The 20,974-nt window shown below is 34.3% G+C and overlaps 1 protein-coding gene and 1 pseudogene across 1 annotated transcript in view; both read right to left on the bottom strand.

Annotated features, from left to right (window-relative positions):
• Positions 1-20,974, bottom strand: part of UBR1 (ubiquitin protein ligase E3 component n-recognin 1) — a 138,729-nt gene that overhangs the window by 51,645 nt on the left and 66,110 nt on the right. Inside the window, exons 20-31 of the mRNA XM_007460121.1 lie at positions 19,372-19,496; positions 17,056-17,108; positions 15,849-15,951; positions 14,940-14,988; positions 14,390-14,544; positions 12,776-12,875; positions 11,720-11,829; positions 8,681-8,767; positions 7,322-7,503; positions 3,097-3,302; positions 1,407-1,500; positions 489-638 (exon numbers count right to left, since the gene is read on the bottom strand). Coding sequence (XP_007460183.1) covers positions 489-638; positions 1,407-1,500; positions 3,097-3,302; positions 7,322-7,503; positions 8,681-8,767; positions 11,720-11,829; positions 12,776-12,875; positions 14,390-14,544; positions 14,940-14,988; positions 15,849-15,951; positions 17,056-17,108; positions 19,372-19,496 — 1,414 coding nt within the window. The remainder of the gene's footprint in view (positions 1-488; positions 639-1,406; positions 1,501-3,096; positions 3,303-7,321; positions 7,504-8,680; positions 8,768-11,719; positions 11,830-12,775; positions 12,876-14,389; positions 14,545-14,939; positions 14,989-15,848; positions 15,952-17,055; positions 17,109-19,371; positions 19,497-20,974) is intronic.
• On the bottom strand, positions 9,397-9,818 carry LOC103082145 (60S ribosomal protein L32 pseudogene; annotated as a pseudogene).

Below are 20,974 nucleotides of genomic sequence, written 5' to 3'. Positions count from 1 at the left end.
TAAAAAACTATCCATAGATGAACCTATCATTTTTATTTACCTTTATAGTTAACCTTTTGTCCATGTCTCTACAACTACAGCATTTGGATCTTCAGAAAAATAGAATAAAAATAATAATACGAAGACCTGCAGAGCAACCAAACTCCTAATAGCAACTCTAATGCTGGCAAAGGACTATAAGAAAGAATGGATCTTCTTTGCAACTTTCTTTCTTCTGTGAGTGCTAAGATGGAGATCAAAGTTCTATTACTTTAATGGCTGTTGGAAGACAGATGCAAAACATGTAGACTTGAGTAAATGAATATTCCAGTTCCTTTAAAAACCAAAAATTGGGGCTTTTATCATATTTTTAAAGTTGAATACAAGTTATAAAATGAAAAAGAATTAAATAGCAAAAAAGGAACTAGTAATCTAATTAAAACAGTCACAACGAAAGGATTAAAGACAACTTAAAAAAAAAATTAACCAAAACATAAATTAAAATATACCTGCTTATCCTTTGAGGTTGCAAAGGAATAATGGGGATCACAGTATTGCACAGAGACTTGCAAAGAGGACAAAGATATTCTCCACTCTCTAAGTCAAAAAGGTCAACATGAATGCGCTGCTGAGAGCTCAGCTGTACAGCTTCAAAATACCTGCAAAATTCCAAGACATAGGTCCATTCAAAACTACACATGTATCTTTGCTCTAATCCAACTGAAAAAAATCTGGAATTTTTGCCTCAATAAACATCTTTAGAATCTACATGCAAAAATACACAAATTATAATTACAGAAGAAATAGGATGCCCATTCTTTTGGGGGCCAACTGGAGGACACATCAGGGCAGAAACAAATTTAAAACAGTTTTACTGTATTATAACTTGTCTCCTGCCTCAACAGCATGGAGATACAATACAGATACTACCTCCCTCAGTTTCCAATGACCAACTGAAGTAGTAAGGGCTATTATAGGAAAATTATGTAATTTAATCTGATGCCAAAAAGGTAAACCCTACACAAAATATTTCGCAGGAATTATATTTCTGAACTTTTATCTCTTCCAGATATACAACTAGAACTTCATGTCCCCTATTCTATCTCAAAGGTACTTTTCCCTCTATGTTTTGAGGGGAATGAGATTTTTATAAAGATTATTACTTCTTTTATACAGATACTGATCAAAAGAGACTAATTAGTTTGTGCAAAGCAAGTACAGTGAAAATTTTAAGTTGATAACTTTACACACCAATTTCTAAGGGTGATACTATAATGAGTATCATGCAAACAAAATCAGTAATTAAAACTGCTTCAATTATTCAAATAAGAAAAAAAGAAGACACAAGAAAACATGCCTTTTTGTGGCCTTTAGAGAACTTCAATATTCCTAGCTTCTTTCAAGAACATGTCAGAAGGACAACTTACTTCTGCCAGCACACTGCATGCATTACATGACCACAGCTTCCTGTGTAAGTTCCATATGCCAAGTCTGAATCCATGAAAAGTGGGTCCACGGTTTCTGATACAGAAAGACAAAAATATGAGGTATGTATTCATCTGCCCCACAATCATAAAAAGAAACCGAACAAAAAAAGAGGTTATCAGGTCTAAAATTCTAATCATAAACTTTCTTAGGAATGTCCAATAAAAGTGTCACAATATCATGGCAGTAGTATATATATTCTTAAGAGTAAGTAAAAAGAGGAAAATATAAAGCTAGACTTCCAGGTGTGATTAGTATGGATTAATGACAACTTCTATTCTTTTTTTTTTTTTTTGCGTTATGCGGGCCTCTCACTGTTGTGGCCTCTCCCGTTGTGGAGCACAGGCTCCGGATGCACAGGCTCAGCGGCCGTGGCTCACGGGCCCAGCCGCTCCGCGGCATGTGGGATCTTCCCGGACCGGGGCACGAACCCGTGTCCCCTGCATCGGCAGGCAGACTCTCAACCACTGCACCACCAGGGAAGCCCACGACTTCTATTCTTGATGTACATTTTATTTTAACATTAGGCTTTAAGTTGCATTATCTTGGTTGTTGAAGCGATTTTCTATGATTCAAGCACAGTTAATTTTGTATTTTAAAAGTGATTTGACTGGGATATTTAGAGGCAATATAATCTACTGGCTAAGAGCACAGACTATGGGGTTCAAAATCTGATTTCACCATTTATAATTTGTGGCTTCTGACAAGTTAATTAATTTCTCTGTGCCTCAGTTTCTTCATCTGTAAATGGAGCCAATACTGGTACCTAAATCACAGGGTGTTATGAAGATTAAGTGAGTAAATATACAAACAGCACTTAACCAGTGCCTGGCACATGGTGAGTATTCATTAGATGTTAACCTTTTTTATCATTATTATTATTCCAAGGGTATTTAAAAAATAAAGCAGCTAACTCCTGATGTGATATAAGAATTACAACATATTACCTATTAAGTACTCCAGCCAAGAAAATGTTTAACAAGAACCTAACCACACGGCAACAACCAGACAAATCCACAATGTAAGACACTGTACAGGAAAATTGGCCTGCATTCTTCAAAAAAATTATCATGAAAAAAAAAAAGGCAAGTGACTATTCTAGATTAAAACAGACATAAAATAAGCAACATAGGAAACATGTCTGAATCCTAAATGGAAAAAAAAGTCTAGCTAAAAAAAGACATTTTGAGGGCAGTTGGGGAAATTCAAATATGGATTTTATATTAGATGATATTACTGAATTAGTAATTTTCTTAAATGTTATACTGGTATGGTAGATATATAATAGATTATCTTTAGTTTTAGAAAATGCATGTGGAAATATTTAGGGAATATTTAGGGAAATGTCACGAATTCCTACTTTCAAATGGTTCAGCAAAAAGAAATGGAGAGAGAGAGAAAGAGACAGAATGAGCAACGTGGCCATGTGTTAATCAAAATTTTAAAAAACAGACAAAGGAGCCAAAATGGCATGTAAAAATCTAGCGTCCATTTTATAAATGGGTAAAATGTGATCTGACCAAATAAGGCTAAATACAATCTCACTCCCAAACTTCTTTCAGATAGTATTTTTTCTAATTACACAAGTATGAAAAGAAATGCTCAAAAAGACATTTATTAAACAATACATACCCCCTGAGAGTTCTATGGGTTTTCCCCTGTGCTGGGTTAAGGCGGTAGATTTCTGGACACAGGCCGATAGTACCATGGCATTATTTTCTAGTTTCACCTCTTGTTCTTCTTGGCAGAGGATGCATGTCAGCACCTCCTTTTCAGTAACAGACGGACCCCGTTTAGGACCCAAAGCAATTTTACAGTAGTCACTGACTGCTGGGGTGCTAGCAAGAGAAACGACCAGAAATGAGGACACATGTTTTGGTCACTTGTCTTTATATTTTGGTAGATTTTAAGTAACTTTAGGGCAAGAACTTTAAGAATAAAAAAAATAAATAAAAATTATATTTAGCAATATTAGCTTAAAATCTTCCCCCTTGATTTTTCTGACTTTTATCAGTTAATTTGCTTACTAGAAAATACATTCTGTGTTGATAAATGCAAAAAGAGAAAAAGCAGATCACAAAGTAGGATGCATATTATAGTTAACTTACTGTACCAAGAAGCTGTGAATCTGTTTTTTCTGATTATAAAAGTAATACATACTTATTAAGAAATTTTGGAAAGTCTAGAAAAATATAAAGAAGAAAATAAAAAGCATCATACTCTCACAACCTAGAAATAATGACTTGTACATTTCCTTCCAGTCTGCTTTCTATTTATAACATATTTTACATAATTAAGATCACATTACATATACAGTTTGTGTCCTGCTTTATTCACTTGTATCTTAGCTGTTTTCTCATGTCATTAAATTTGCTTCAGAAACACTATTTTTAAATGGCTGCACAGTACTCTCACTATATGTGCCATAATGGTTTTATCCATTCCCTCTTATTAGGCATTGAAGTTTCTGTTCTACTTTGGTAGCTATTAAAATTTAAAATATACATCTTAATGATTTAGCAATTCATAAGATGTATTCAATGTGTAGAATAATAAATAAGAGCGAATACTTACAAAGCACTAATTGTAATGTGAGGCACTGTTTCAAATACTTTATGTCACCTCATTTAATCCTTCCAACAATCCTATAAGGCAGGTACTATTATTATCTCTATTTTTCAGACGAAGAATCTGAGGCCTAGAGATGGTAAGAGACTTATCTAATGATTCATCTAGGAAGTAACCAGGCCAGGATTTAACCCAGATGATCTGACTTCACAGGCCATGCCGTGTAATACTGCCTCGCTATCCATGCAAGAAGCTCCCTGAGATATCATATATCATCCAACAAACTGGAAATAACTTAAATGGTTATCATCAGTATACATGAAATTACATAATACAGAATAGTATGAAGTTTTTAAAAGGTGGGTCTCAGCTAGGTGTGGTACTTACTACTTTTCAGGAGGGGTTCAGCAACATGTGAGTAAAGTTAACTTTTTGGTTAACATAAGGACTAGGGGGCACTACTGCACTTCAGTGGATGAAGGGCCAGAGATGCTAAATGCCCTGCAATTCATTAGGCATAAGAAAGAACTGCTGTCCAAATGCCAAGAATGAGGAATGCTAAGCTTGTTTTTTTCGTTTTTATTATTATTATTATTATTTATTTGGCCGCCCTGGGTCTTAGTTGCGGCATCCGGGCTCTTAGTTGCAGCATGCAGGATCTAGTTCCCAGACCAGGGATTGAACCCAGGCCCCCTCATTGTGAGCACGTTGTCTTAACCACCAGACCGCCAGGGAAGTCCCTGAGCTTGTTTTATATGTAAGAATATACATATACAGATTTCCAAGACATAATATTAAATGAAAATGGGAAACTGAAGAACGATACATGCATAATAACATTTATGCAAATAAAACAAAAGGCTGAATGACACTATATAATTTCTATGGTTACATATATTTGTATCTAATAGCACAGTAAAAATTCTTATAAGATATACATGAAACTTATAACCAGAGTATTTCTGAGGAAGGGCAGAAAGGGGTGCAGGATTTGGACCAGTACTCAAATGGAACTTTAGCTTTATCTCTAACATTTGATTTTTAAAAGGAAAATGTGTTAATATAACTGTAATTAAAATTTTAAATGCAAATGTAATTTGTAAATGTAAATTTGTAAATGTAATGTAAATGAAAAATGTAATTACATTTAAAACATGTAAGAGAATATATTTGTGACTTTGGGATAGGAAAAGCCTTCTTAAACAAGATACAAAAAGTTAAAACTCGAAAAGACTGACAAATCTGTCTTTATCAACACTGAAAACTTTGCTACGGCTAAAATTTCATAATTAATGTTAAATAAACAGGAACAACATACGGGAAACATGAAACAAACTTTAATATCCATAATTTTAAAGGACTTCTAGAAATCAGTAAGATAAAAGTAAACTATCCAATAGACATGGGCAAAGGATAATAAGAGGCAATTCTCAGAAGACAAAATTTAACAGGCTAGTGAATAATTATAAGAAAAGATGCTCAACCTATTACTAACTAATCAGGGAATTTCAGAAGGGCACAAATTTATAATTTTGATCATACCAAATATTTTCAAGTACTGATAATTTTAAGTATTGGTGAGAATGAAAGAAACAGGAACTCTTCATACACTGCTGGGAGTAGAAATTGGTGAAACTACTTTGGAGGGCAATGTGCCAGTATCTATTAAAATTTTAAATAATTATGACCCAGCCCTTTCATTTATTAGATTCCACCCTTGAGAAGTACTTGTAGGGTTGTGCAAGGGGGAACATACAAAAATGTTCTGACACATTGTTTGTAATATGGAAAATTGGGAAACAAGGGAAAAACAACTTAAATGTCCAAAATCTGATAAATAAAATATTATATATCCATACTATGGAATACTATGCAGCAGTCATAAAGAATGATGTAGAATCTACACTAAAGGTCTATCTGTATTGACAGGAAAAGATTTAAAAGACACTGAATGAAAAAGCAACCCACAGAACAAAAAAGGATGGTAAAATTTTAAAAAGCCACTAAAACACACAAAACAAGACTCATTATTATTCACGTACACATGTTTACAAATGCACAGAAAGACACCTAGAACCATAGTTATTATCGCAATGGTTATCTGTGGAGAAAGATCAGGAATGAGGAGGACGGTCAAAGGAGACTTACTGTGTTGTGTGAATTGTTTTCAGTGAAAACACATACACAATTTTATGTGTACAATTAATCAGGCAATAAAAATATATTATGAAAGCACTAGGGCCATTAATTAATTGAGTACATTTCTGCTTACATCCTCTTGTTTGAATAAATATACAGTAGTCTCTTGTTCATTACTTTCTAAATGTTATATTGTTCATAGGTAATATAAAGAGGGTTGGGACTTCTGCTTGTTGTTTAAAGTTTTGTATTAGTCTCTAGTTTTATTACTGTTGTCATCCCAGGATAGTTTACCATCATAATTTTAATCTTTAAGATATAGAGTCAGTATTCTTTGTGGTTCTTTGTTAGCATACTCAGCTTCAGGATTACAAACATATTATGTAAAGTATAATGTTTACTGTCTACTGTTATTGCAGAAGCACAATTTCCTAAAAGTATCCACAACACACTGTTTTAAGGAGCAGTGAAAGCTTGTTTTTAAAAATAAGCATAGAAGGGATTTTCAATATTTTAAATTGGAATGCTTTTCAAAGAACCATTATTTTGCCTCCTCCCTTTTCTCACTGTATCTAAATAACAGCCCACAAAACACTACTCTCAGAAAGTTAACAGATTTCCCCAAGAGCACAGCATAGTGTCATAGTCAGAAAACGAGGTTTACTAATTCCCATTCCAATGTGCTCTCCATGACTAAAACCATAGGGGTTGCCTTCTTTCTTTTTAGAAAAAAGGAAAAATTAGCATGGACCATCTTTTTCAAGTGAAGGTTTTTTTTTCAATATGTAATAGCAGCAGTCATTTTTACCAGAACTCATAAAAATGATGTGGAATATACGAACTGATACATAAATGTGTACCTAAAGAAGTCCACACATACAAGATAACAGGAGCTGATTTCTATCTTTGCCGTTTCCATCGTCATGCCTTTTTGTGCATAAAGGGTCCCAACTAACTTTGTTGTGCACTTGAACAGTTTATCAACATAAAATTACATCCAGTAAGAGGCTTCACTGTGCCCTTGCTAGCTTAAAAATAGTGTAATTTCTCTTACTTTGAAATATATTTTGAAAAAATATTATTTAAAGTGAATATGTAATTTTTACTACAAGAAACTGGGTTGCTAATTTTTAGTTTTGCTTTATTTTACCTCTCTTCCTCCATAATGGAGTCTTCTTTCCCAGACATTTCTGACGTACTGTCATACATGAGTTTGTGAGTTTCAATAAAGTTCTTCTGTAAGGCGGACATCTGAGCCATGATCTTCTGGCGATGCAGCCTAGCAGCTTCAGCTTTTCTTTTTCGTTCTGCTTTTTCTTTATCATGAGTAATCTGGGTGTTAAAAGACCAGAAAAATTAGGTAAGATCCATTGTGAAAATTTACATATACTGTTCAGTCAGGCAAAATTTCCTAGAGTAAACTCAGATTCAATCTGATGACTCAAAATTAACATACAGGCTCCATCACATCTTACAATTAATTGTTCCATTGGTACTTCAATAATTTAACTTATTAAAACATTTTTTTAACTTAAAATGCCAAGTATCTTAAATATCTAATAAACTGCTTTTTATATTCAATGCAGGTATATTAAGAAACAAAATTAAATGAAATAATAATTTTGAGGGCTTCCCTGGTGGTGCAGTGGTTGAGAGTCCGCTTGCCAATGCAGGGGACACGGGTTCGTGCCCCGGTCCGGGAAGATCCCACATGCCGCTTAGCGGCTGGGCCCGTGAGCCATGGCCGCTGAGCCTGCGCATCTGGAGCCTGTGCTCCGCAACGGGAGAGGCCACAGCAGTGAGAGGCCCGCGTACCACAAAAAATAAAAAATAAAAAAATAATAACTTTGAATCATTTGTCAATCATTTAACCACTGACATTTAATCAATTTAAAGCCAACTTGATGATGTCTAACAGTTACTACTTAACACATTGCTAAAAATGAGAACTTTAACAACATTACTGAAATGCATTGGTGTCTTTTTATTTATTTTAACTTAAATCCAGTGTTTTTCTTTTAGGAAAGATAGTTAATAACCACAAGTAATAATATTCTAATAATTTTGAGATTAGAATCATCAAAACCTGATTCGTTATATTATGGAAATTCATAACCTAAACATTACTGCGTTTCATTAAATCTTAGATGCACCATAATCTTGTGTTCCACTAAGAATGCTGCTGATTAAATAATAAGAAGGCATGGATTATAAGACATATTCCAATTTCAGACATTAAAATATTTCAAAAATTAATAAAATATGGTATTTTCAACAGCGCTGCACTGAACATCAATTTCCTCTACTTTTGTGAAATACATATATTATATTGGATAACTATGTATGTCAACTACCACTAATCCCTGTGGTACAGAAACACAATGAACAATAGTAGACATCTTATATACCTTACAATAAACAGGTTCCTTCTCACAAAAAGAAGCAGCTCCCTTATACCAGTAAAGTTCAAAGACAGAGATGAACGTCATCATCATTATAATGTTATTACCTCATCATTTTTAATAGATTCTGATCCCGATGTAGTTGCTACAATTAAACAAGATTTTTCTCTTAATCGCTTCACGGTGTCAAACATCTGTGAAAAACAGATGAAATGTTAAAAAAAAGATATGGTTAGACTGATCAGGAACAGAAAAATTCACTCAACTGATTTTGTCATCATGTCTCCAAATGTCTTTGACTTAAACCTAAGCTATTTATACACACACACACACACACACACACACACACACACACACACACACACACACACACTCACACACACACAGAAAGAGAGAGAAATATCTGCAAATACATAATAAATAGCAATCCAGCTAAGAAGAAGGTTGGAGAGAGCAAAAAATCAGCTGAATCAGTCTGCAGGGGTGAGCATACCTCTGCTTTTGCTATGGAAATTTTTTTTAATTTAAAATAACATTTTTAGTGCAAAGACATATAAAGACAAAGATACAATATGGAAAGTGATACCTTTTCTTCCTGATGCCAGTCCTTCTCCCCAAAATCAACTAAATTAAAGATAATTAGTATCTCTTTGCAGGAAAAAAATCAGAATATATATTTCTTTATATTTACATATATTCTCATAAAAACCGCTCCTACTATATACACTGTTTCCTACTTTCCTTTTTCACTTCATCATTTATCTTTAGAGGTGTTTGCAAAACAGCTTATACAGATCTATTTTACTCTTTTTTTGTCTGAGTTTTATGGTTTTATTGACACAAATACAACGTACACATGAGCTGTGTACTCATTTTCTTCACTGCACAACCTGGCACAAGGATTGGTGACTCTGGTGGCCAGCTGGGCTGCTCTCTCCACAATGGCTTTACAGTTCTTGGAGGAGACATTGTGAGCAGTCTCAGTAGAGTATGATTTGTTGCATAGCAGCACTTCAAGCTCCTCGATGTTGTGGACTAGGAACTTCCGGAAGCCACTGGGCAGCATGTGCTTTGTTTTCTTGTTGCTCCCATCAAGATCTGGCCCTTGAATCTTCTGAGCACCCTACTGTCAATACCTCTGGGTTTCTGCCAGTTACACTTAATTTTGACATACTGGCCTGACTGGTGCTAGATGAACTTCTTGGTCCTCTTTTTGACAATCTTGGGCTTCATGAGGGTAGCCATGATGCCAAGTAGAAGACAGCCGCCACCTCCACAGGCAGTGCCAAGGAAGAGCTATCTCATTCTTTTTAACAATATCAAGATTTCAGAAATAGGAAAGCACATCCATAAAACTTGCAGTATTTATATTTTGAAAGAGCCTCAGTCTTATGTGGAAAAAACTCCCACAAGGAACTTAAAACAAAACTTTATATTAACCATTTGGATAAAATATCTAATGTTTATAAGAACAGATATTTGTGATTTTTATATATTTTGACAATGGACTTTGGTATTGTAATGGAAAAATGAACTTTCAGGACCAGATCTCCAATTTATAACACCAGGTCCATAGGATATAAATGTTGGACTAAATGATGGCTCAATTGGCTTTTTTAAAATTGCGGTATCATTGGTTTATAACATTATACAAGTTTCATGTGTACAATGTTGTATTTCTACATCTCTATACACTACAGCATGCACACCACCAAAAACTTAGTTTCCATCCATTATGATACAGTTGACTCCCTTAGCCCATTTCACTCTCCCCCTACTCCCTTCCCTCTGGTAATCACTACTCTGTTCTCTGTATCTATGTGCTTGATTTTGTTTGGTTTGATCGGTTCATTTATTTAATTAATTTAATATTCCACATATGAGTGAAATCTATAGAATAGTTATCTACTTTACTTCTTTGTTTTTGTTTTAAAATGGTTATATTGGTAGGTTTAAGAAAAATAGCAAATATTCATGAAATCTACTTCAAGAGAAATCTCGATAACATCATTACCTTATAGTTACATATCAAATTATACCACACTTGTTTAAGGAGTGTCTCTGATTAAGTAATAAAAAGGACTAACTGCTTAAAGTACAAATCAGTACAAAGATCCCCAATTGATGTAACCACCCTATATTCTAATTATCAAAATAATATCTAGCTGATAACATATTTTCATAAATACAGTGAGAAGAAGCTCCATAACCTTGGCTTCATGTTTCCATTTGGAGGGTTTTCCATTAAAGTAACATTCCTGACCTCTCTCCCTACCCCTCATTCACTCCTCCCCAAAGGCACTGCCATCCACCCAATAGTTCAAACTCCAAATTAGGAGTCATTTTGATTTCTCTCACTTCTTCCATCTAATGTATCAGCAATTTCTATAGCTCCTACTATCACATTATATGTGAATCAGTCCAGCTTCTTGCCATCTGCTTTCTAGCTGAAGTCATGCTCATTTCTCACCAGGATTACTGCAATAATCTTCTAATGGTTACCCTGTGTTTACTCTTGCCCCTATAATCCATTTACCCCTGACCTGTAAGGTCCTATATGACCTGGCCCCGGCTGTGTCTCTGACCTTGCTGCCTACCTTTCTCTCCCTCCCCCATTATGTTCCAGTCACACTAGCCTTCTTTCTGGCCTCCTTAGAGCTTCTGCATTGCTGTTCCCTCATTCTGGAGGACTTTTCAAGATTCTTGTAAGACTGGCTCCATGTCATTCAGTTCCAGTGTTACCACCTAAAAGAGGCCTTTTCTGATTACCCATCTAAAGTTACCCCTACTCATCTACTGAATTATTCTGATAATTTTTTTGTTTATTGTCTGTAGCTCAATGTTTGCAACATGATAGCAAGCACCTTATCTGTCTTTTTCGGAGTCTAGAAATGAGCATGGCACATAATCAGGTACCCAATACATATTTACTGAATAATGAAACAAATAAATGTTAATTTATTAAAAATAGCCCTCACTAAAACATAGGGAAAATAGGGTTACTAACATGAAAAATTATGAGTGATCATGAAAATCAGTAGTAAATGATTTTACAATTAGAGGATATTATGGTTTAATCTTAAAGGCAAGCAGAGGATTCTTAAATATTTAAACCAAGATATGATCAGTTTATTTTTCAGTTTTACCTGGAGTATCCATGTAATCATGTCCTTCTGGCCTTCTAACTGGGGAATTCCCTTGAGTTTTTCTAAAAGCATTTGTATATTCTGAGCATTCATGGCTGAACTTCCCAATCCTTTTTTAAAACACAAAAAGTATATATCATGAACATATATCTTCATAATTATGCATAAATTATAATTTATAGTTAATGTTATTCACATTGATAACCAAAGTTTGCAGTCAATCCCTTAACTACATTAATTTTTCAATGGAACAATCTACAATTACATGAAGTATTAAGTACTAAATTAAAGAACTTGAAAAACCGGAATTACTTTAGGTCTCTCTTGTACATGTTCCACTGGGGCTGCTAAGTGAAAACTACCCTTAATGATATATCTTTTGCCTTCCCTCTACTTGGCTCACTGTCTAAAAGTACTTACTGAGAACCAAAGCTCCTCAAAATATGGAAGTGGGAGCTGTCATATCCATAAACTGAATAGGTTTATGATGTAGTCAAGAATCTAAAAAATAGTGTTTAAATAGAAAATGAGATGCTTTTGACTTATTGATCTTATAAATCAATGTTCCTAGAATGTGCTCTGAAAAAACTGTCTTAATCATGTAGCGTTTAAGAAAAACTTAATCTAAACCTATCCTGCTCTTCCACATTGAAAATTGTGCAGAACAAACACATTATCATTCACTCAGACTTCCGCAATCACTTTAAATTCAGGAACATTAATATCTTCCATAGATGGGTAGCATAAACATTATGGTTGAGATAGCAGCAAATATTTGATAATACTGAGACAAGGAATGAAAGTAAGAAACCATCAATGTATGCAGCACCCCCAAAAGAGGGGTGAGATCATGCAGTAAAAGGACTGCCGTGGGGATTAAAAAACATACCTATATTATTGAAAATGTTAAAAACTAAAAATGCTACGAAAAGACTTAAAACAATTTCAGAGTTTTCCGTCTTAAGGACTAACAGATTAAAATCCTGTCAGAGCTAAACTTTCTGTTACAAATTGGCAAATAGCTGAAACTGTGTTGAAAATGATACTAAAACATACTTGAGGCCTTATGGTAAAAGTCAAATGTCACTTCTTCTTCGGGAGATTTTTGAAGCTGTTGCTTTTCTTCTAGTAAGCCCAATGCCAGAATATGAAACGCCTGAAAAAGGAAAGTAGGACAAGATCTTTAAAACTGTGCTTCTTCAGGTAAATACATTTTAAATGGAGGTATAAAAATAAGCAATCTGATGGGTAAAAAATGTGCAAAGGTTATGAACAAGCAGTTCACAGAAAAAGAAATGAAATATACACATATGAAAAATGTTCAACCTTGGGAGTTGCCTGGTGGCCTAGTGGTTAGGATTCTGGGCTTCCACTGCCGTGGCCTGGGTTCAATCCCTGGTCGGGGAAGTTCCCGCAAGCCACATGGCGCGGCCGGAAAAAAAGGGTTCAAGCTCACTTAAAATTAAAGAAATGTGAGTGAAACAAGATCATCTATTTTTCACCTATTAAAATGGCAAAAATTTTAGAGCTTAGTAAAATACAGAGCTGGCAAAGGTGTTACGAAGCAGGCACTCTTCACCACACTGGTAATGGGAAAGTAAATCAGTATAACATTTTTGGAGGCCAATTAGGCAATATCTATCAAAAATGTAAAGGTACAGACCTAGTGCTAGGAATTAGTGTAACAAGAGTCACTCACTTAAGTGTACAAAGATATTTGTACAACAATGTTCATTTTAGTGTTCTTTGTTATACAAAGACCTAAAAACAACCTAAATGTCTATTAACAGGAGATAGTTAAATGCATCATAGATGTCCATATAATGGAATATCCAGCTATAAGCATGAGGTAGGCCTATATGCACTAATGTGGAATGACTTTCAGATGATACAAACCTTTAGGTAGGGCGATGGGAGGCAGGGAGAGAAATTTTAACTTTTGATTTCAAATATATCTCTATGGGTTGAAATTTTTACTGCATTTATTTACCACTGTTATAAAAAAAAAAGTGAGATACACATACAGTATGATAGCATTTAGAGCCTCCAGACCAATAACAGCCAAGGAAATTTAGTTGGCAGGTGATAAGTAAATATCCAATTACAGCTACCAAAGGTGACATTATTAAATAACTTATCCATAACAGTATGAAGAAAAAAATAGCTGCTTCCATTTAATGAGCTAATTCTCATAACAACTCTATGAAATAATTATATTTAAACCCATTTTAGCAATGGGGAAATTACTCTTTGCTCCTTAAATGGGAAGTGCGCTAACCCAAGTGAGGTAAATTCAAGCCTAAACCTGTCTTCAAATCTTTATTATACTGTCTCCTGATAATACAATATGAAATAAAAATATAGAAAACTATGATACAATAATGACATGCCAATTTATTATTAGCAGGAATAGCCCTTTTTAAAATTTTTCTCTGCTTTTTTTTAATGTAAATGATTCTCTAGAGTAAGGATCCTAAAAACTTGAGAATGTGTCACAAGGAAATCTGTGCCACATCTAAGCTGTTTTCAATGACCCTTAGGTCTCAGGTGTACTAGTTGTGGTTCTGAATGAAGTCAGAAAGTTAGACTACCGATCTTCTCCAGACCCCCAAGAACTCTATGAAGTAGAGAAAGTATTTGAAATAGAGAAAATATTTTCGGTATACATACCATTTGGAGCATCCCTTCAGTCCACAAGTTAGAATCTGGGTCTACTGCCTGCTCAAATATGGTCCTGAGAATGTACATCATGATATCACAATTGAGAAGGTTAACTGCTTTGCTGAAAGCAGGGCAGAATTCAGGAGGAGGAGGTGGTGGTAATGCTAAAGTGGGTAGGAGACCAATGTCAGGAGAGACAAATAGGTACAATTTTATTTGGGTTATCCTTCATGCTAAATTGCAAATGTCAGAATCATATATTACACGCAAAACAACACATGATCTTTGTTACCTTTAAAGCACTGAAAACATCAATGTCAAGGGAAATATAAGTAACTATGTAAGTCACCCAAAATAAACTCCATTTGTTATAAATTTAAAATTCTATCACCACTGATGTAGGCTATACCTTAATATGTGAGCAAGAAACAAAGGGTTCTTTGCACTTCCATGAGTTGCCCACTTTCAAAAAACAACAAAAACAAAACACTATATGCTTTGCTGATACAAAATCACAGCATATAGTCAAAATGAGTCAATTCAGTGTCTCATTTTTTACCTTCATCTTTGTTTTCCTGTTTTCTCCTTTTCTTCTGCATATGTTCAGCCTATATATATTTAAAAAAAAAGTCTATCTTAAAATACACCACTTGACAAATATGAAACAAATGGGGTACTTTGAAGCAGGCAGGAAAGATTCACAAACCTACCAAAATACTTTATATACTGAAATATGTATTCAAATGCTACCTTATTCCAGAAACAAAATGGTTGTCCTAGGAAAAGCCACTGCAAAATAGATGGGTAATAATCTTCATCACTAATTTAGTCCCCATTCTTTCAGTCAACAGTATTTACCTAGTGTCTATTATATACAGGGCATTGTACGACAAACTGGAAATTAGTCATTTTATAAGGACAAAGCCAGATATTACCTTAACTAAGTGATCTAACTTAACATCAATCCTTAATGGGACAAACAGACATTATATGTGCCTACTGATGTGATGCAGTATATCACTTATGTAGTATTCTTGCCCTAAGATGTTTAACTTGAATCTACTCACAAGAATACAATCAGACATATCCAGAATATAGGATATTCTAAAAGACAACTAGCCTATACTCTACAGAAATGTCAATGTTATGAAAGACAAAAAAAGGCAAAAAGATTATTCCAAATTAAAGGAGACTATAGCAACATGACACCAAATGAAGTGCATGATCCTTGATTGAATCCTCCTACCCTTAACACAAATATAAAGAATATTTTTGGTATAATCCGGAAAATCAGAATACTTGCTACGAACTAGATAACATTATTGATTCAATTTTAATTTCTTGGGTAAGATAATGAGCTCTAATAATGAAAACCAGTATGAAACTACAGAAAAACCAGGCAATTTTCTATGGAGTTGGAAAGCATACGCATTTTAGGTTATTTAGTGAAGAGGATAACTTTTCCTACCTTGCTATGCTGTGTTTTGGAGTAATGATAAAAGTACATATTGAAGTCTTTCAATGATTCATCTTTCAGCTCATAAACTCCATGGCCTGATACACCTGGTTTCCTAAAACGATAGAAAATACAGAGGTGAACTGCAGTGCTCTTGAAGTATAGAGTAAGACAAAATAAGAACCTAAAAGTTCATCTAAAAGTCAAAATCAAGAGAAGAAAACAACCTTATCTCATTCAACTTGCTTAAACTGAAATGACAAATTTCATTTCACGAGTAAAACTAAAAACCTACACTGTAAGCTCAAAGTCCTGGTAACAGCTAAGCTGTGTTTCATACTTATGAAATTTAAACAAATCTGAAGAAGTTTATTTTATACTATGTAGGTCTGATCCCATGCCCTACCTAAATCCCTAAGGCTTCAGAAGCTAAAAACGAAGCCTGTTCAAGATTTCCTGTTCAACTACAGCTTGCATTGTCTAAGGCCAAATATAAAATGGTAGTAAGATATCATATCTGTAGAAAATTGAATTGTAAATGAAAATATAGTGGTGAATCCTCTACAGAGAACTATAAGGAAAAGCATTAAGGCCAAAAGGAGCACACCATATTTGTTCTGCACATTAAACAGCTTTTGGTCTCTATCAAAGTAAGTGAAATACTTTAGTGAACAATATTAGAGCATAAAAAAGCTACACTCTATTTTTAAGGTTATTTGAAACTAGCAATTTACCTATAAATATATTACTATAACAGTAAAATTCATTACCAGTATCAATTTTTAATTTCAAGAATTAATCCACTTAAAACCTTATTTCCATTTTTTTGTATCTCAAAGAATCAAAGGATTGCAAAATAATGTTTTAATCCTAGCAGAGAAAAGTCTAAAATTAGAATACAATATAAAAATTTAATAGAATAAACGAAGTCATGGCTTAGAATTGATGGGAAAGAGACTATCGAAAGGTTTCTTTGCTTACTTAAGTCACCTAATATCACAAATGGACATTTCTCATTCACTTGACAAAAATACTCATTTCTTCATCATACAGGTACTAAGTGCCTACAGTGTGCCCCTTGTTCTCACCCATTCTGTCTGTACTTTGTCTTTGTCCTTGGGAGTTCAGGAAATAACTTCAGAGTTTCTACAAAGTATCCGAAATACAAGAACAAAGACTGGTCTAACTTTCAGAATAAGCATAAAAATTAAGTACTTACTTAAATGTGGCCACTTTGTTTATGACATTCTCTAAGCCAGTTTCATTATTTTCCTGTTGAAACAACATTTTTGTCATTTTTACCTTCAGGTAATGACTTTATCTTCTCTTACTGTGAACTGAAATACACTTTCAACAGCATTCCTGAGTGTTTTATGAACAATAAAAAAAGATCAATTTCCAATATTTAAAAATTAGGTCTAAGACCAATTAGCTTTGTTTTGAGGGACGACCAATTTCTTAACAGAGGTAAGATGTATGTATAAACTGCTTAAGGAAGAAATTTAATCTAAGTTCGCCCTCATATATATATACACATACAACCAGTAATTCAAAGAAATTATTATTTTCTTTATCTAGTATGTTCATCATCCACATCATTTAAGCACATGTTCATGCTGTACTAATCCCTAAAACCAAGGTAACAAAATAAATAGGATCTACGGTAAAACACATATGTAGATGTCCAAATATATTCTGGCTTCTGCAATTATAATAATTTTATTTTTTTCTGACTGGCCTGAATTTTTCCTTGAATTCGGAATTTTTTTGTTGTTTCTTTTTGGCCATGCCATGCGTCATGTGGGATCTTAGTTCCCCGACCAGGGATTGAACCCATGCCCCTGCAGTGGAAGGATGGAGTCCTCACCACTGGACCAACAGGGAAGTCCCAATAAGGAATTTTTTTTTTATGAAGTCATTTAAAATCAGGATAAGGACCTAGTCAATATACTAAAGCAAATTCATAGATTCCTATAGTGTTGCAAAAATTAAATTTAGCCTCCTTTAAAAACGTACTTGAGATAAGCAGTGAAAAATTAGGGTAGACACTAAAGCTTTTTTTTTTTTTTGCAAAATATGGAATGTATATCATTGGTATGTGAAATTATTTTAGGTGGCACACAGTTATATATTTTTAAATTTTTGAATAGTTATTCATTTATCTTAACATGTATTAGGAAAAAATTAATCTAGAATGTTAAACCTACTATTTCATTGTAATATTGCTTAGAAAGATGCTAAGGAAAAATGTAAGTTGATTTTAAAATGTATTAATAAGGGACTTCCCTGGTGGCGCAGTGGTTAAAAATCTGCCTGTCAATGCAGGGGACATGGGTTTAATCCCTGGTCGGGGAACTAAGATCCCCCATGCCGTGGAGCCACTAAGCCCGTGCGTCACAGCTACTGAGCCCATGAGCCACAACTACTGAGCCTGCACGCCACAACTACTGAAGCCCATGTGCCTAGAGCCTGTGTTCCGCAACAAGAGAAGCCACCACAATGAGAAGGCTGTGCACTGCAACGAAGAGTAGCCCCTGCTAGCCGCAACTAGAGAAAGCCTGCGCACAGCAACAAAGACCCAACACAGCCAAAAATAATAATAAATAAACTGTATTAATAATTATAAAATTGGTAGACAGATGTGCAAATATTATGAAGGTGATATGCCAAATGGTTAAAGTTTGAGAATCAGTTAACAATGAAATTGGAAAAAGATACAGGTATGTTGGAAGAAAAATGACCAACAGTCAAAGCTTACCTCCATTCTACTTCTCTGGATAGCCTTGATAGTACAGGTAAATCTAATCTCTTTTAAGAATCATTGTTCTAATTCAAAATTAAATCTCGGAGTGAAAAATATGACTCATAATCTTTAGGATTACTGCTTCAATATCAGCAATACTGAACATAAATATCACCTGTGTCGGTCATGAGAATGCACCCTGCAGACCTCCAGCTAGAGAACAGAGATACTAATGCAGGCTCACTCTGGGAGACATGGGAAGGCAACAAGCCTTGATTAGACTACCCAGCAGTCTAGGACAGTCCTACCTAACGTCCCTTCCCTCTTTCCTTCACCTGGAGTCAGATTTGCACCACAGTATGATGGCTCCCCCAGCCTTTCCCAGCTTCCTCACCATTTCTCTCATAGTCATTGTTCCTAATTAAATCTTAAATCTTTTGTCTTGACATCTGCTTCTCAGAAGACCCAGACTAACACACCACCCAAATAGTCTCAGCATTTCAGGAAGTCCCCTTTTCCTCTGGAGAAAATTTATGTTAAAGTAAAACAAAAAAGCAAAGAGTTTCCTACTCTAAAATGTTTTCTAAACAGTCAGAATGTCTCTAAAATGTTTCCTAATGCCCAAAAGCCCAGAATTAAAGTTTATACCACAAAAAAATTAATGGTGAGAGTTTTATATCTGAAAATTTCCTAAACAGATTTTCCTAAAACTTCGAGTGGCTTCCAATTAAAGAAAAAGAAAAAACTATCCCATCTTGAGGTGAATGGAGTAAAAAACAAAACTGGACTTACATTCTCAGGTAAATTTTTGGCAATGGCACTGTGTGGCATGGGTTCAATACAAAGCAAGTGAATAATTTCTCTCATTGTGACCTCTTCTTTGGTCACATTTCCCACTCCAGGGACATAACGCTCTCCTAATACAAACAATGAAAAGAAAAAGTAAAACAATTAATTGCTTTCCATTTAAATCTCTTCCCATCAAGAACACTTCATTAAATCAAATCTATGAGATAGTAACCAAAAATTATTTGGACATGTTCCTAAATCTGAACAAGAGTCTCTCTGCTAAAAGAGGAAGAAAAATGAAGAGATCTGAAGAACACAGGCCTTCTCTTAACTTAAACACACACACACATATACATACACATACTCACACATTATAAACAAGCCCCCTCGATTAAATTAGCATGGTCTCTAACCCAGAAAACAAGGAAGATAGCATTGAATAAGTAGTGGACATCATGGAACAATAGCTTTTCTTTCAAGATTTCCTCAATGTTGTCTCTACTTGTTATTTAAGAAAGAACAAAGTGAAAACTAAAAAACAAAATACTTAAAAATATCTCTATGGGTTAAATGACAAAATAGTAATATGTATCAGAAATGGATGGTGTTGCTAACATGCCCATATGATCAGGTTTCCATTTTTCATCTCGATAAACTGCCAAATGGGGAGAGAAAATAGCTAAATTAACTACGGGAACTTCACTGGTGTCAACAGCATCTAATCCCCAATGCTTCAAGAAGGCTTAAAATATTTGACCTTATGTCACCACTGATTTTCAATACTACAACATGAGTACAAAGTCCTGTGATATCTATAAGAGGGTTATTACGAAGACAGGAATTTTTTGCCTAAGAGATTTGATGAATTCTACAAATTAGCCAAAGAATGACATTTTGTTAATTTAATTCACTTCCAACAGACTCACTCCTCTTCAAACACTGTAATTTTCAATTGTTTTCCACCAAAACAGTACCCTCTATAAGTTTCGTGCTAGAAAGAACCTTAGAGATCATGTAGATTACTTTCACGCTTTACAAATCAAGAATCTGAGACCCTAAAAATGTAAATGGCACGCTCTTGATAGTTTATAGCGAGGTCAACTCTAGATCTTCTGATTCCTAACCCAAATCTTTTGCTACTTCTTAATGTTTTCTCCATAATATAATCAGAGATTTTACACACACACACAAACACACACACTTTTAAAAATGATGACTCCTAAAGGTGATAAACTTATACTCAGGAATGCAGCAAATATTAACTAAAAATCAAATCACACAGAAGGAAATACCCAATGAATTTGGGTAAACAAAATAACAGGAAAATAATAGTAGCAATAATAAAATAGTAAAATATAAAACAGCAAAACTATATTAGCAATTTTAATATATAGTATTAATAAGCAGTATTAGAAATTCTTCATATAGTATTCCAAGAACAAACACAAAAATTCCCCTCAAGTCTTTGTAATTTAATAAAGTATGTCACCAAATTAAAAATCTTCTACACATTTTTAATTTGTCCATTTTTTTCAGCAGTTTCCTATGGAATACTCTGGAGTTATTCCAGAAGAGTTAGTGCCTGGAAGATTTACGTCACTTAGCA

This window comes from Lipotes vexillifer, unplaced genomic scaffold, assembly GCF_000442215.2.
Source record: "Lipotes vexillifer unplaced genomic scaffold, Lipotes_vexillifer_v1.1 scaffold408, whole genome shotgun sequence".
Taxonomy (NCBI): domain Eukaryota; kingdom Metazoa; phylum Chordata; class Mammalia; order Artiodactyla; family Lipotidae; genus Lipotes; species Lipotes vexillifer.
This window is presented reverse-complemented; position numbering and strand designations above follow the sequence as displayed.